The sequence below is a fragment of the Amblyomma maculatum genome, chromosome 1, assembly GCF_055883805.1.
Source record: "Amblyomma maculatum isolate TAMU_Amacu chromosome 1, ASM5588380v1, whole genome shotgun sequence".
Classification (NCBI taxonomy): domain Eukaryota; kingdom Metazoa; phylum Arthropoda; class Arachnida; order Ixodida; family Ixodidae; genus Amblyomma; species Amblyomma maculatum.
In genome coordinates this window covers 14,001,944-14,016,338 of record NC_139344.1, presented here as the reverse complement: position 1 = coordinate 14,016,338, position 14,395 = coordinate 14,001,944, and the positions used below count along the sequence as shown (strand labels likewise).

General features: G+C 48.0%; 1 protein-coding gene across 6 annotated transcripts in view; it reads right to left on the bottom strand.

The window, feature by feature from the left end:
• The window catches only part of nvy (CBFA2/RUNX1 partner transcriptional co-repressor nervy), a 172,507-nt gene that overhangs the window by 14,271 nt on the left and 143,841 nt on the right, over positions 1 to 14,395 (bottom strand). For 5 of the 6 annotated variants that reach the window (XM_084587740.1, XM_084587743.1, XM_084587741.1 and 2 more), the window contains 4 exons: positions 12,710 to 12,847; positions 2,672 to 2,893; positions 1,525 to 1,637; positions 1,024 to 1,113 (listed from right to left, as the gene is read on the bottom strand). In XM_084587740.1, the coding sequence (XP_084443866.1) occupies positions 1,024 to 1,113; positions 1,525 to 1,637; positions 2,672 to 2,893; positions 12,710 to 12,847 (563 nt within the window). Of the gene's footprint in view, positions 1 to 1,023; positions 1,114 to 1,524; positions 1,638 to 2,671; positions 2,894 to 5,888; positions 6,073 to 12,709; positions 12,848 to 14,395 lie in introns of those variants that run through there. The other variant, XM_084587742.1, reaches the window with a different exon arrangement.

Here is a 14,395-nt window from a genome sequence, read left to right as displayed (position 1 = left end):
GAGAGAAAAAAAAGACGAATAACTATTGTTAATTAATCTTCATTCAGCAATGAACAAAAAGTAACGAACGATCAATGCGATTGGTGCGGGGACATATGCATTGGCATAGGCGGTTCCTACTGTATGATCAATTATTGCTGAATTGATTTCCCTCATTGAATTCATTTTAGAAGCTTCCCAGGGTTATCCCACAGCCGCTTTTTGTAGTTGAACAACGCGATCGGCTTCCTTCGTCCCTATTGGTAACGCACTAGAACGCCAGGACCTTTGCCACAGCGGAGCAGCGCGTTTTGGCGCCACCTTATCATCTTTGAGACGTTTTCTTCTATCGCGGCGCAGTTGATGTGTCCACTGAGACATACTGTGCCTGCCCTTTTCTCCCCCCGAGGCGTCAAGCAAACGATGGTCAATATTGCCACAGTGAAGGCAGTAATGCTAACTCATTAACAAAAAAGTGCGTATCCACGATGTGACACTTGTGCAGGCCCGGTGTAGTGTTTAAGCTTGAAACCAAATATGCTAGCACTGTTCTCAATTAGTCCTCAGTACACACGTACAAGCACGTTCGAAACGACGCGTAAAGCGCTACGGCATCACGTGAGTCATTTTTGTCGTGAAAACACTTGGGCGCCGATTAACGTCTTTGACACGTACTCCATCAACCGTTGACAATGCCCTAATACCCTCCAGTATTTCTTATATCTCCAGGAGAGCGGTGACGCGAGAACTTGATGTATGCCGTGACGTGATAATCCAGATGCTGAGCTGCGCGCTTACGCCAACTGGTATCTCCCTAGCGAAAAGAAGGCAGCACTCGAAGTTCGCGCAAGAAAAGTGGCTGCCCACGCACGAAACATGGCTCCAAATGTTGATGCTACTACGCAGATAAAAGTTTCTGCAAGGATATGCGGTTGCGTTGCCGCAGAAGCGATATTGCACAGCATCATAAAAAAAAAAAAAAGGTATCCGAACCCCCAACGTGGCTACCTAAATTAAGACAAGCAAGCAAGCATGGAAAGTTACCTTGAGGAACGGAACCACGAAGGGACGAAGTGGGTAGTTTGTGATGTCTTGGATGCTGTGATGGAAATCTTCGATGGATATTGTCGAACTCTGCGGGAAAAAGCAAGGACACCATGTTTCTTAGCGCATGCACAATCTTTACACAGAAAGCTTCGCTATTCAAGTTCGTTAACAGGATAAATGTAGAAGCCACTGGCTTCGCAAAAAAAAAAAAAAGAAAAAAAGAAGAACAAAATAGGCATCAAGGACCTCCTGTCAGTTACGCTGCTGTTGTATTGAAAGCACATTTTTGGTTTAGGAATTTATTTTCTTTTTTTTTTTTAGTAACGGCAAGAAAAGAATGAAGAGTGTGCGAGGCACGATAATGAAAGGCCAACTGGAAGCAGAAAACAGCCTGGTCCGGATGTGCCTCGTACAAAGTTAGAATCAATGACATCTTTACGATGAAGGAAAACGCTGAGGCTGTTTACATGGCTCGAGTTGCTCGAGCACTTCACTTACGACAAGTCCGAGAATGAGTCCGTGAACCCGCTCCCCAACGTCCGGTGAAACATCGCTCGCAAACTGCTGCAAAGTGGTCAGAAACCTTTTCACTTTGCTCAGCTGCCGTGCGCCTGGACAGAACAGAAAAAAAAAAAAAAAGAACGAAAGGGCATTAGCCGTACTCGTCCCGAACCTTTGCTCGCTTGCTCCTCCCCACCGCTCAGCATCTCTTTCCTTGTGTTCTCTACAATATTTATAATAACCCGCACGCGACCAGGACTGTGCTCTACTTGGAATGACTTTGGGTAAAAGCAGTTCAATTTTACGCCCTGTGAACGCAGCCTCCTTACCACGCTCACAAACCCGACGCGCTCATGCGCACGGATGGGTATTCGAGTCGCGCCTGAAACAATAGAAGCTTTTGGCATAGCGGAGTAGACGTATACCAGATTCCCCATTCCGGCACCCTATTCTCGCAACTGCACGTGCGCTTGTGTGTTCCCTCATTTGTGTCCTGGTCTTCTTTGCGCTATGTTTCCGTAATTCAAACGCACAACCTCGCCCATTTTAGCATTCTTGCGCGCAGGAGTCGACCGAGTCTACGCTGTGCTGAACGTGTCCAACGGCAGAACCTTACCTACTGCGCTCCGGAGCAATCATGCATAGAATGTCCGAGCTTTGAACCGGTCGCTGGTCATGTCATTCCAAACTACTGGAAGACGCGTGCTTTCTTGGAGCATTCGATAGACTGGTTTTCATGCTACAAACCTATCCTGCGAGCTTTGAGGCACGATCGAATAGAACAACGTCGGAGTAATTCCGACGACAGAGGGCTCTACACCAAAATGTTTCTGCACACGTGCGCTGCTTTGACGTCGCCTCAACCGAAATGCAGCCACAGCTACGAACCCGCGGCCTTGGGCTGAACGGGCGCCTGATATCCACGCAAGGGAATTTGCACGACTGAAAAACCGGAAATAACCTTCTTTCTGAAAGCAGACGAAAAGCCCCGCCACTCCGCACAGAAACCACCAGTTCTTGACACGAATTTCATGAAACGAAATGCGGCAACGCGTTGTGAACAGAGAACTCCGAGCCGGCTCGTGTGTGCTGGAACGCGCCTGTCACCCGAAGCGTTCCACTCAAAATTTATGGGCGCACTTACCGAGCACGACGCCAGATGGGGCTTCCACGAGGCCACTGACCGAAGCGATGTTGGCGGAGCCACCGGACACGTTGGATGCAGCCGTCGACGAGGAGACACCCGTGGAACCAGACCCGTGGTTCGAGTCAGACGGCGGTGACAGCGACCTCACGGCCGCCGGGTTTGGGCAAACCGGCACCGGGTTGCCAGCGTTGCAAGGCGGCGAATGGGCTCCGTTGACGCCTGAGAAACAGCGGGGAATCAACTCCACGGGCACAGAGCTCTCTCCTGATTTGCTCTTTGTTTTTAAACTAACTTCGTGACGGCAGCCCTATTTTCTTTATTTTTTTTTTGCACATATCCATGCTGAAAATATCAAAACCGAGTCAAATTGAATGTGAGGCAGAACCCAACCCCAAGTTCAGTACTACCGTTCAAGAAGCACAGTTTACGCTTCCTCCTTTAAACCGGAAAGCACGCGCAGCTTCCAGGACATCTAATGCTAATACGCAGTGCTGCGAAAATAATACCAGTGAAAACAACACGCTAGCCTTCTGTCGAAAGAGCGCGTTGCTTCGTTTCTCGACGCCTGATGGCGATCAGCAAAACTGAGCGATAGGTATCTCCTTCCGCAGGCTGCACGGACAGTGTCGGTCTCTTAGAGGCGGCGGCGAACGATGGTGAGTGTGAAAGATGCTGTGAAATGTAACCCTGGACTCATATCCTGACGAGTAATAAAGACAGCTGCCAATAAGAATGAATACGCCTGTGCTCACGCACCTGAACTGCTTCGATCTATTTGACTGCGAAAATGGCAGAGATCCTAGCGCACTCGCGTTTCAGCGTAGCCCCGCCCTTCCTCATGAGGCTCCCCTTGCAAGCGCACTATTCCCAGAGGCACCACGTGCGTACAGACGTGAAAAAAAAAAATATTTCACACAGCGAGTACTGCGCACGCGCAAAGCTTACCGGCAGTACTGCTAGGCAGTTGTATAGTAGTGACAAGTGCCATGTGCTCCCGTGTTCAACGTCAAGATAAGCTACAGACCGAAAACGAATACCTATAGGCACCTCATCTCCAAACCTATACATAAACCCGTCTGGCATGAGAGAGCAATTGAGCTCGTCTTTGTGCAGTTCGAGAAATGACCGCTTTACTCAGGCCGCAACAGATCCATCCCAGAATGGAAGTCTGTGTGCGGCTTCAGTGCAGGTTCTGTACACGTTGGCAATTAGGTCAACTGTCCACCTCAACTGATATTACAGCCAAGCGCACGGCTGGCTGCATGAACGCATTCATCTTGCAACTCGGCACCGCGCTATTTGAGGCTTTACTTAAGGAACGACTTCACACGTGCTCAAACAATCAAATTTCCCTTATCCCACGCGTACAATCATCAATATAAGTTCCGAGAAGTTTTGTATAATGTGAAGATCAAATTGCCAATAAAAAAAAAAAAAAAAACTCCAGCCGGCAGAACATCGCGGGGCGTCATGTAAAGTGACATGAAATAAATCCGCTTTATTGTTATCTTCAACGTACTTGTCGCAGAATGCGTGAACGAGCACGTGCGTTTATGTACTCAGCAGATGCTATAGGTTATTCGGAGCACGTGCGACTCAGCATATCACTTCTTCAGTGAGACTCACCACTCATGGGACAATGCAACTCAAAGCTACTGCCAAGCAGCAAAGCACTGATCATGACGTTAGCGCTCCATTATTCATTCTGACGGAAACGCACGACTAACGTATGCAGCTCACATTAGTCAGGCAAAACCAACTGTGATTAGGTCTGATATTTCTGGTTCCGTAAACTGCGCACAATATGCGTGACCGCCTGTAATTTCCTCATAATGGCTGACCTATACATTCCGTGCAGTGTCAGGTCAGGTACTATCCACACCTTCCCCTCGAGCTCGCGTCGCTCTCTCTAATTCCCCTTGTAACGCTTCATGCACTGACTGGCCCGCTCCAGGCTGCCAGCGCTGTGAAGCCCGCTTACAACAAAGCGATGAACGCGAGAAATGTTTGTGCGACTTGCCAAGAAGTCCGCTACAAGAGAAACCGCGCATAATAATCCTTTGGAAAGTTCGATAATCCGGTGTGCGCCGCATCACCCAAGATAAAGAATGTTCGCTAAAACGAAGCATTGAATGAGAATACACTAGACGTCTTTCACACTACTTCTGAGCCGCAGGTAATTTTTCCTTTCGTTTAAAGGAAGGGTGAAGCGAATGTAGGAGGGGGGGGGGGGGGGGGCGCAACCTGGAAAGAACTCAGATTAGAAGTAGCTTGGCCGCCACAGCAAAGCAGGTATATTGTCACTTATTCAGACAGCTTATGTAGGGTGTCACCGGGCCTGTTTCCTGGCACAGTTCGACGTGCCCAGTCACTAGTGTGGTGAGAGAAATATAGTGCACTGCATAAATTGCACAGACGCGGGTTTTTGATATTGGCATTTCTTTCGCTATATCCGAATTCGTTAAAAGCGGTTTCCGAGGTGCTTGTTTAGCTTTATATGCGTGCTTGCCAGCGCGAAAGGAGACAACGTAATTAACAGAAGATTAATTGGGCTGTCGCAAACTTTTCTAGACGTGCGTACTGCTGTTGTAGCAGCAGGCGCAAACAAAAATGTCTTAAGTCCGGCAGCGCACGTCTCGAGCCTACTGAACGCTACTTTCGTCCCAGGTTTGCTATAAATATACTGCGACATTAATGTCATTATTGCTACATTTTGTCGTCCGTGTCCTTGGGTAAGATGATAAGTCGATCCTTTCTAGACTCCTTCTCAGTGATGGTTAATGCTCCGCAATGTAAACAGTGTAACCTGGCAAAAAAAAATAATAAACAAGCCCCTCTCCACATCGAGAAAATTGCACGGTGGGGATATGCTGAGCCCTGATACCCAGAAATTTTTGGACAATGATATTTTCCAGCGGGAAGTTGTTTATGAATTGAATATTTTTTGGCTTATAGCGAAATTTTCCACGTAACAGTTATTACATGCGCTGTTCTATCCTCGGTAGGATCGTAGTTATTTTCTATTAACGCTTCTGCTACCGCCAAAAGCGCTTTCTATTGGTTTTCAATTGCATTCTCAAGTACTCGATGAGCGCGAAGGTCGAAGTTAAAGAAATTTTGCAGCGGATCCCCAAGATAATACTATTCCATGCAATATTCCCATAACAATATACTTTGTGATGTATTACGCAGTTTCCTGCCAATTAAAACTTACGTCTAAGAAAGCTGGACATGGACAGCCCGTTTGTTGGAGTGCGAGGGGCATTGCAGTCGAGGAGCATGTTAATAAGCCGGGCTCATTCTGGGGTCACTTCGGTGCGAAGCCAGCATGCACAGAAGCTGGAAAAGTTCCCTCTGCCGAGAGACAGACGCGAGTGCGTACACAGCTGATGCTGGGGCCTTGAGTGCGCGAGCGGCACCTGTTGAAACGAAGCGTGCAACTGGCGCCTGAGCGCTCGGAGTGGGAAAATGACATTTTCTACGGTGAAAACTTAATACTACAAGAAACAGCTGTCGTAGCTTCCGAAAGAAAAACAAAAGCAAAAGAAGAGAGTAAAAGAAAGCAGACTTCTTTCGCCCTTATCCACGATCTCTCCTGCGAAGTGAAGTTCGGTCGCGGTTCCGAGCTCGACGCAGAAGGCTTCAAAGAACAGCTGTGCAACTCGCCGCAGTGACTCCCGAGTCGTGAAAGAACTTCAACTTTTGAGAACATTCGACACGATACTCAACAGTCAGCTGTGCATTGGTTCTAAACCCGTGATGTTACATAGCATCCGTGGGTTGGCGCTAACATCCGGTGAAGGCGAAAACACAACGCTGTTGTATGAGAAGTCTTGCACTGGTTACTAGGCATAGCCTCATGTTGCACGTATTCACTGTGGTAGTTATTAAAGTGTCACGAGTCGCAGCTCCGCCTGCTTTGGTAAAGATGGACTGGATTAAGCGATATATACACTAGCTACTGTATATCATGTCTTCTGAGACATCATAAAAACTGAGATATCATATCGTCATGTTCACCAATGAACTTGAAGAAAACGTATCTCAACTTTGCCGAACTGGATTTTTCTTCCCGCTCTAAAGCTTCCGAATGGTCGCAATGGGAAGACGGCGTCAGGGGTTTTTAACCATAACAACCAATATTTGAATCCGAAGTAAATTTATTGCAGAGCTGTTTTCTGCACTCCTTGAAGATATCCGCATAAATGTGTGTTCTTGTTAGAAAAAGACGCACTAAGTTCAAAAATGACTTTTTCACAATAATTTAATGCCGTCATACTTCGAACGAAAGCTTCTTTTTTTTTTTTTTTCGTCATCACTGCTTTACATCGATGGGGCATGGACTCGCGCCAGAGCGTCGTCTGCTCGAGTGCTCCTACGGGATATGGTTTGCTAATACGCGTCCGGGAAACTGACGTCGAGTGCCACCCTACCAGCAGCCGGTCATACTTTTTGGTGTTGTTGGTTGCTTGTTCCCCCGACGACGCGCGAAGTGCATGCAAAGATTTTCACATCTATTATCCTTAGAAGACCGACTTGCCTATTAGATCAACCTTGCTCTATAGCCTCCATATCAGTTTCGCCGTTCTGTTTAAAAACATATCCAAAGCCCGTGTCCTTGGGTACTTATATAATCACAGCCTTTCCAAAACTCCTGTGGTCAATTTACTAGCTCATTTTACCTTGATTTACCGTAACGATACCATCTGTATCGTTTAATGAGGAAAGTTAATAATGAGGTTCATATAAAGCTCGTTGGAGCAACGTATACGACGAATTCAATCATCACCAGACGACAAAAACCTCGATTCGTCTAAGCAAATATTAACATTGGTATCCTATAGGGGGTATTCACTGACGCGCTGTGCGCAGTGCATTGTGGGTAATTGAGGCGCAGTCGGCCATTTTTGTGTCCACGGAACGAATAAGGCGAACGTACGTATCAAGTGCTGTCGTGCGGTTCTACAATCACTGGCATCCGCAGCAATATGTTGTTGATTGAGCTATCGTAGACTGTAAGAGACGCGCGCACAGTGTAAACAAAGGAAGCTGAAGAGCTGCGCGAACGACCTCGGCATTTTAAGGTTCCGGAAGTACACACGAACTCCACCCAAACGAGATACCTCACCGAGATGCGACGTCACGTTTGGCTGGCACGGCTCAACCGCACAAGTATCATGGAATATGAGAAATGTATGTCAAAATGGGCTGGACTGGAATCTTCCGGATGTGCCCCAACAGCCAGCTCTTGTCACTGTTCGTGCACGACTGTTCTTCACGTACTCGGAAGACACATTCCCGGTAAAAGAGCAGCGCGGTATCGCTTCTAGTCATGCGCATGCATGCGGCGCGCCGCCAACACCTCCTCGCCGTGTTTTGCTGCAATAAAATCCTTCAAAGACGGCTCGCTAAACTTTGTGTTTGTCGTGCTTGCCTCATTCGATCAGAAGAAGTCGGATGTTCGCATCGTCTGTGTCGTCTGCTAATCAAAGCAGACCGCATGCAGATTCGGCGAAGGAACGTAGGCGGGCAGAGTTGTTTGCAGAAGGTTTGAAGAACTTTGCAAACTTATTTATCTCTAATAACAAATCAAGTTTAGCTTGGCCAAAACTGCGCTGTATTTCAAGAGTTTTGTTGCAAAAAGATATTTCGAGCCCGTTAGGCAACAAGGTGGCGCCACCGGTGTCATCGCTGTGGCCTGTGGCAGCGGTTTCTTTTGCTTCCTTACCGCCACAGACGATGCAAACATCCGACTTCTTCTGATCAGTTGAGGCAAGTACACCAAACAAGCTTTGTATAAAAGATACTGACTACCAAATGTCATTTCTATGCAGAATATCAGCTACAAAAACTCAGCGGTTTAGTTGCTATAAACGTTGGACGGCACGCACGTAATTACACAAAGAGCGAGTTCGTCTGCTTCAACCGCGGTTCTTAACCCAGCCGCTTGTAACGTAGTTGCATTCTTCGAGTGGTCAGTAGGCTTGCGATTGGTTTCTTGTGACGAAGCTCGTCCGTAGGACAAGGAATTCATGAATGTCGCACATATCTATGCGTGGGCACAGGCCGACGCTTACCGTGCAGTTGCGCATATCGACTGCACACGGGTAGGTACCAAAGTTTTGTTTCGTACAGGTCTCTCTCCGCATCGCGCACACTTTGCTTATAAATCAAACTGTCACTCATAATACCGATTGAGTTTTCATAACAACGGTACTGGCATGAGGCAGAGTGGCAGAGCAAACGGACGCGCACGAACAGCTAAGCTAACCGCCGCCCCGTACCAGTACTAGTCCGAACAGGACACAAATATGGCATCGACTGCATACTGACGTCAGCTGTGACGTCACGTGAATACCCCCTATATCCACATCAGTTGTTCATTTGCCTAATTCATTCTTGAAGGCCAATTATTTCGTAGATGAGCGCGCATCTTTCTGGAATCCAGTCGTTCAGCTCAGCACATTCATTCAACAACATGAATCACGTTACAGTCATCGGCCATCTTCACTCGGTTCTGTGTTCAATCGGCTTGCCGCCCCGTGACAATATCACGGAAGCGCCGACCAGACGGTCGTTCAGCGTCCTATGCAGAAGCGCAGAGACAAACACGGGCGAGAGGAGGCGCATGCGCACGAAGCGTTTGTCAGTTGCAGTATCGTCTGCTCGAACGTTCTGCTGACGTGACACAACCCCTCTGGTCGCCTGCTCGCGTGCGCATGCGCGTACTCTCGTCTAATTCATCCCTGCGCTCCTGCCTGGAACGCATAACGACTGTTCCGGCTCTTTTGATAATTTTTTTTTTTTTTTTTTAGAATACCGCAGCCATAGAAAAGTGTCATTTCATGGAAGTCTAATCGCTCCGTCAAGGACTGAAGGGTGGGCCCTACACTTCGCTTCGAGAGCTGCGCAGTGTCTCCCTCATTTTCAGGTCACGTCTTCAAAAATTTGGCTTTTCGAAAGTCTCCGTTTTACCCAAACTTGTGTGCGTACAGTCGAGCGCGATTTGAAGGTTATCGCGCTAGCGCCGACTGAGAACATTAACAGCGCCATGGCACAGAATTCTCTGCCGAGGCGAGGATGGTATCAGGCCAGCTTCCCTTACTCTTTTTGCTGTTCCTTCAGCAGCCGTCACCCCATGTTGGGCTATCAGTTTCTTTCTTTTTTTTTTTTTATTCTGCGAACAGGCAGTGATCGTAGTGCGCACGACGTATTCTTTGGTATTAGTATCTGAAATTGGACACTTTATCGCAATAAATGGAAAGCTCAGAATAGAGAGAAAGGTCGGTGAGTTTGTCGCGGGGGTGAATATTGTTGTTTGGAACAGCAAACGAGGGAGAGAAGAGTGCGAAATCATGATTTTTTCTGTTCCGAACCCGGCCGCCAGGTGCCTGGAGTGCTAGGCTGGTCGACGCTCGCGCGATAACGTTCAAATCGCGCTCGACTGTACCTGTAAAGGGCCTGTCACACTAGCACGACATGACGCCGATTTGGTCTGCCAACAGCGCGTCTTCCTGATGTCTGCGTCTATGTCACACTGCGCCGACGGAAACAGTCGGCCGACAGTCGGTGTCGGCGCCGCGTCGCTCGCAAGACGGCTGTCGGCCGACGGTCGCCCAACTCCTATGTCACACTAGCCAGACAACGTGGGAAACCTCCCCACCGACCAGGCCCTCTCATTCTCACTCTCTTCTCGTGTCATTATACGTTCATTTTCTTAATCCTTTTATTTTTTTTTCTACCATGCAAAATTCTCCTTTCTGTAGCTACTCCCTATATTATTTTTCATGGTTTATTCTCGTAACAACTTAAGGAACGCTTAATTTTAATTCTATTTCATGTATTCGACCATACCAAAACATGCGTCTCAACAGTCGTGATTATGGGCCGAGACTGAATAGTGCCCAGTATTTTACGGCTCAGGTTGCTGGATCAGAACGACGTTAGTGTTCGAAAAACAAACGCTGTCCACGGCGAATAAGAGACAGTGTATATTAAAAGGTGAAAAAAAAAAAGGAAAAAAAAAACTCTACCCTTGGGATCGAACTCACGACCTCCTGTTTGATAGCCAGCTGCGCTAACCACTGCACCACGAAAGTTAAGCCTAACCGGCCCTTTCAGAGGCTGAGATATATGGTTCCAGCTAATACGCTGTCTTGCAGTGCGAAAGTCGCGAAGGTAGTAGGAGCGTTTACCGCTTAACTGACTGTCCAGCTTGCTGAGAGTAAACTGCAGATAGTTTGAATCATGCCATGTTGTGCAGTAAAAGGTAAAACTTTCGGCAGATTTTCTAAAACCTTAGGCGCATTTCACAGGGCCGGCCGCGGGACCACGACTGCTGTTGGTTCTGTTGTAAAGTTTAAACGCAAGTTCTGCGCTTTTTGCGCACACAATTCTTGAAACACATTGAATTATGCAACAAAAAATTATTGCGTGATGCGTAACATAGCGTTGAAATTGGGTTGCGAAGTAGCGACGCAGCGGCTAGACGTTAAACACAATGATCGAAGTGCGCAGGAGGATCGGCATCTCTGCTGGCTTCAGGAAAATAATCGCTTCTTTTCATCATTTCTTTGTCACGTACTATGTTCATTTTGCATTATTCTGTGCAGTTCGGAAAAGCGGAAAGATTGCTCACGGTCCCAACGAGCGCCACAAATCTATGCGCCCCGAATTCACTCGCCCCGAAAAGAAAACGCTGCCGTTGATATTCCACACGCATTCGGCGGCCTCGAGTATTTTGGCGGCTCACGCTCGCGTTTCGGTGACGGATTATGCATTGATTCTACTTTTTTTACGTATATTAGTGCTGAAAGGTATTCGCTGTCGACGAGGTGTACTGAGTCGGTTTTGCGTTTCGAGAAAGTTTTTGCTCGGCGGCCGATCTCTCGAAGACTCGGCCACCGACAGTCGGCAGACTGGTTTTGTCGGTGTCCCCGGCCTCAAAGCCTGTCACACTGGGAAGACATTTGGTTTTCGGTCGTGTTGGTGTCGTTGTCGGCCTAGTGTGACAGCTTGGTCGGCCGCAGACATGGTCGGCCGACGAGTTGGCCGACTGTCGGTGTCGTTGTCGGGTCTGCGTCGGTGTCGTGTCGTGCTAGTGTGACAGGCCCTTAAGTGCACGACGTTTCCGAACTCAAATGTGAAGTCGCTACAAGTCGGGCACACTTCTGGGCTGCAGTTGATGGAAGCAAGAGACCGATGAGTAGAGCGACAGTTTAGTCTGAGGTGAGACGCTGTCATTTTTCTGTCCTTTGCAGATTCGTATGTTCTGCTCAAAACATGTTTAGCGTCAACTATTCCTCGATAGCATTCGGGGTAATGATGCATGGTATCAGTCACCAAGATCTCGTGCGGGCAGTAAGCGTAGTGAATTTTAAGAGCAAATAGGTTAGGGGGGTACTTACACAGCCCCCTGCGTGCATGCTTTTTGGGAAAAGGCGGTGTCCGTTTTTTGCAGACGAAACCCTGAAGCACTTTCAATGGCCATATTGCACTCAATTCAGACTGAGGGCTTGCATGCAGAAACAACGACCGCTCCCAAGGAAAATAAAGATCCAGTTTGAGAGCGTTGGCTCAATAGTATTCGAACAGATGCTGTCAGATTGGCGATAATAGGAAAAAGGTAGAGACCACGAAGGCAGCAGAGAAGGCTTATAGGAAGTCTCCTGCGGAAGGCCTCGCCGGAAAGGAGGGCAGTTCATTTGCATGCTCTGTAGTATCCGGCAGCTACACACAATTATAGACAAAACACGGCCCGAGTGTCTTTCTTGTGAAGCCACCACGCGTCCTCCACAACAATCTCTTTATAACGGTATTCGATAGCGCCTCTTAGTGCAAATCTTCTTATTTGGCGGTACTGGAGTACTCACTGTATAGTAGTTAGGTGATGCCACAGTCTCAAAATGATGCGCCTTAGTGTTCATAAGGACCGTGGGACAAAAATCAGTGGCAGATGATGCTTTTTTCATCCGACTCAGGCTGCTGCGCGTCAAGGAGGCTCGCTTTGAGTAATGAAAAATAAAAATCGCTCACCTTGCATGGATGAGACTTTGGGCAGTTGAGTCGGGCTCAAGGGTTTGATGTCCTGAGGTGAGTCCGGCATTTTGCAGCCCTGGTGCTGCAACGACGGGCCGCCACTGCCCAGAGACGGCGTGGTGGCTGCGGCCAGATCTGCAAACACAATAGAGGGGTGCTTGTGACTAAAAATGTTATATATAGTGGGACGAAGACTTGGCCCCTTACACAATTCAGTGCAGCGCGACGAGGACGAAACGGTTAAGCCGGGAACCTGCGTAAATACTCTACTCAGCCCGTGGATCCGCGCAGTCGGCGTCAGCGCGTGTCGCGAGCGGACGCGGCGCAACAAAATGTTGTGCCGCTACAGGGTGATGACGTCTAATCGAATACGTCAGCCGCTACCAGATCATTACGAGACCGCACAGAGGTGCCGTCAGTAACTCCGCTAGTGCGCAAACTGTGTCAACCCGGGTTCAATCCAGCAAATATGGTTTGGTTTAGTTTATGGGGTTTAACGTCCCAAAGCGACCCAGGCTATTAGAGACGCCGTAGTGGAGGGCTCCGGATTAATTTCGACTACCTGGGAATCTTTAACGTGCACTGACTTCGCACAGCACACGGGCGCTTTGCTTTTCGCGTCTAGCGAAAAGCGGCCGCCGCGGCCGGGATGAGCAAATATGGATGCACGTCTGAAGTATACACCATACTATTCCAAGTTTTCGCTGTGGAAAAGGTACAACGCCGAAAGTGAAAGAAAAACAAACAAAAAAATACAGCAATAATAATTCGTCATTACATTATTTTCAACCAACAAAGCGAGAGGCTCATGTTTTGATGTTCAAGAACCACTATGGAGGTGTGCAGAGAAAGAAAGTGGACACTTGTTCACGAGTCAAGAAACACTGGCAGCTGACAAGCGAGGCGCTCCTACAGAATCTGCTCAGAGACGTTCACACGGGGCATGTGAGGTCGGGCAGCTTCTTAGATAGCGAAACGTGCGAGCATCACGCACAAGCGTGACAAGCGGCACGTCTCGCGCCATGGGGCGTACACACCGACCTAGCAGCAGACTCGATATTACGGCGGGATGAGGTTAAAGCAGAAAATATCGGGCACAAAATAGCGATAATCAAACGCGATGAAGGCCCATATGCCCGTCGGAGCAGGCCGAAAAACGCCATGCAATGTAAACAATTCCCAGCGCCTGCTTACCTCAAAAGCCAATCCGCAAATGAAATATGGAACGTGAAATGTAGAAAAGCGCAGTGCGGCATTGCGCCGATCTCGCAGTCTTGTGCCTTCCATGATGTAATATACTCAGGGTATATTAGGTAAATAAATAAATAGATAAATAAATAAAAATGAGAAGGGTTCAACGCTGCTGAACCGAATATGGAGCGAAAGCCTTAGCTGTGGGTGACCGAGCGTTCTTCTTCTTCTTCGCGGCTGTTCAAGGTCATTCGTGACTGCGGCCACAGACTACGCGACGGGTCGAAACCTGGCGTAGTATTGCTTTCTCAATAATAAACTTACCCGCTTCGGAAACTTTAGATCTGCAGATTAATGCAGCGATCTGAATTGCGTTATCGTCGGTGAATTCATAGCATCAACTGCGGCTTCACAAGATGCGGCCACATGTTCACACTCGTTCAAGTCATGTACATATGTAAAAAAAAAAAAATGAATACGCGTCCTGTCCGA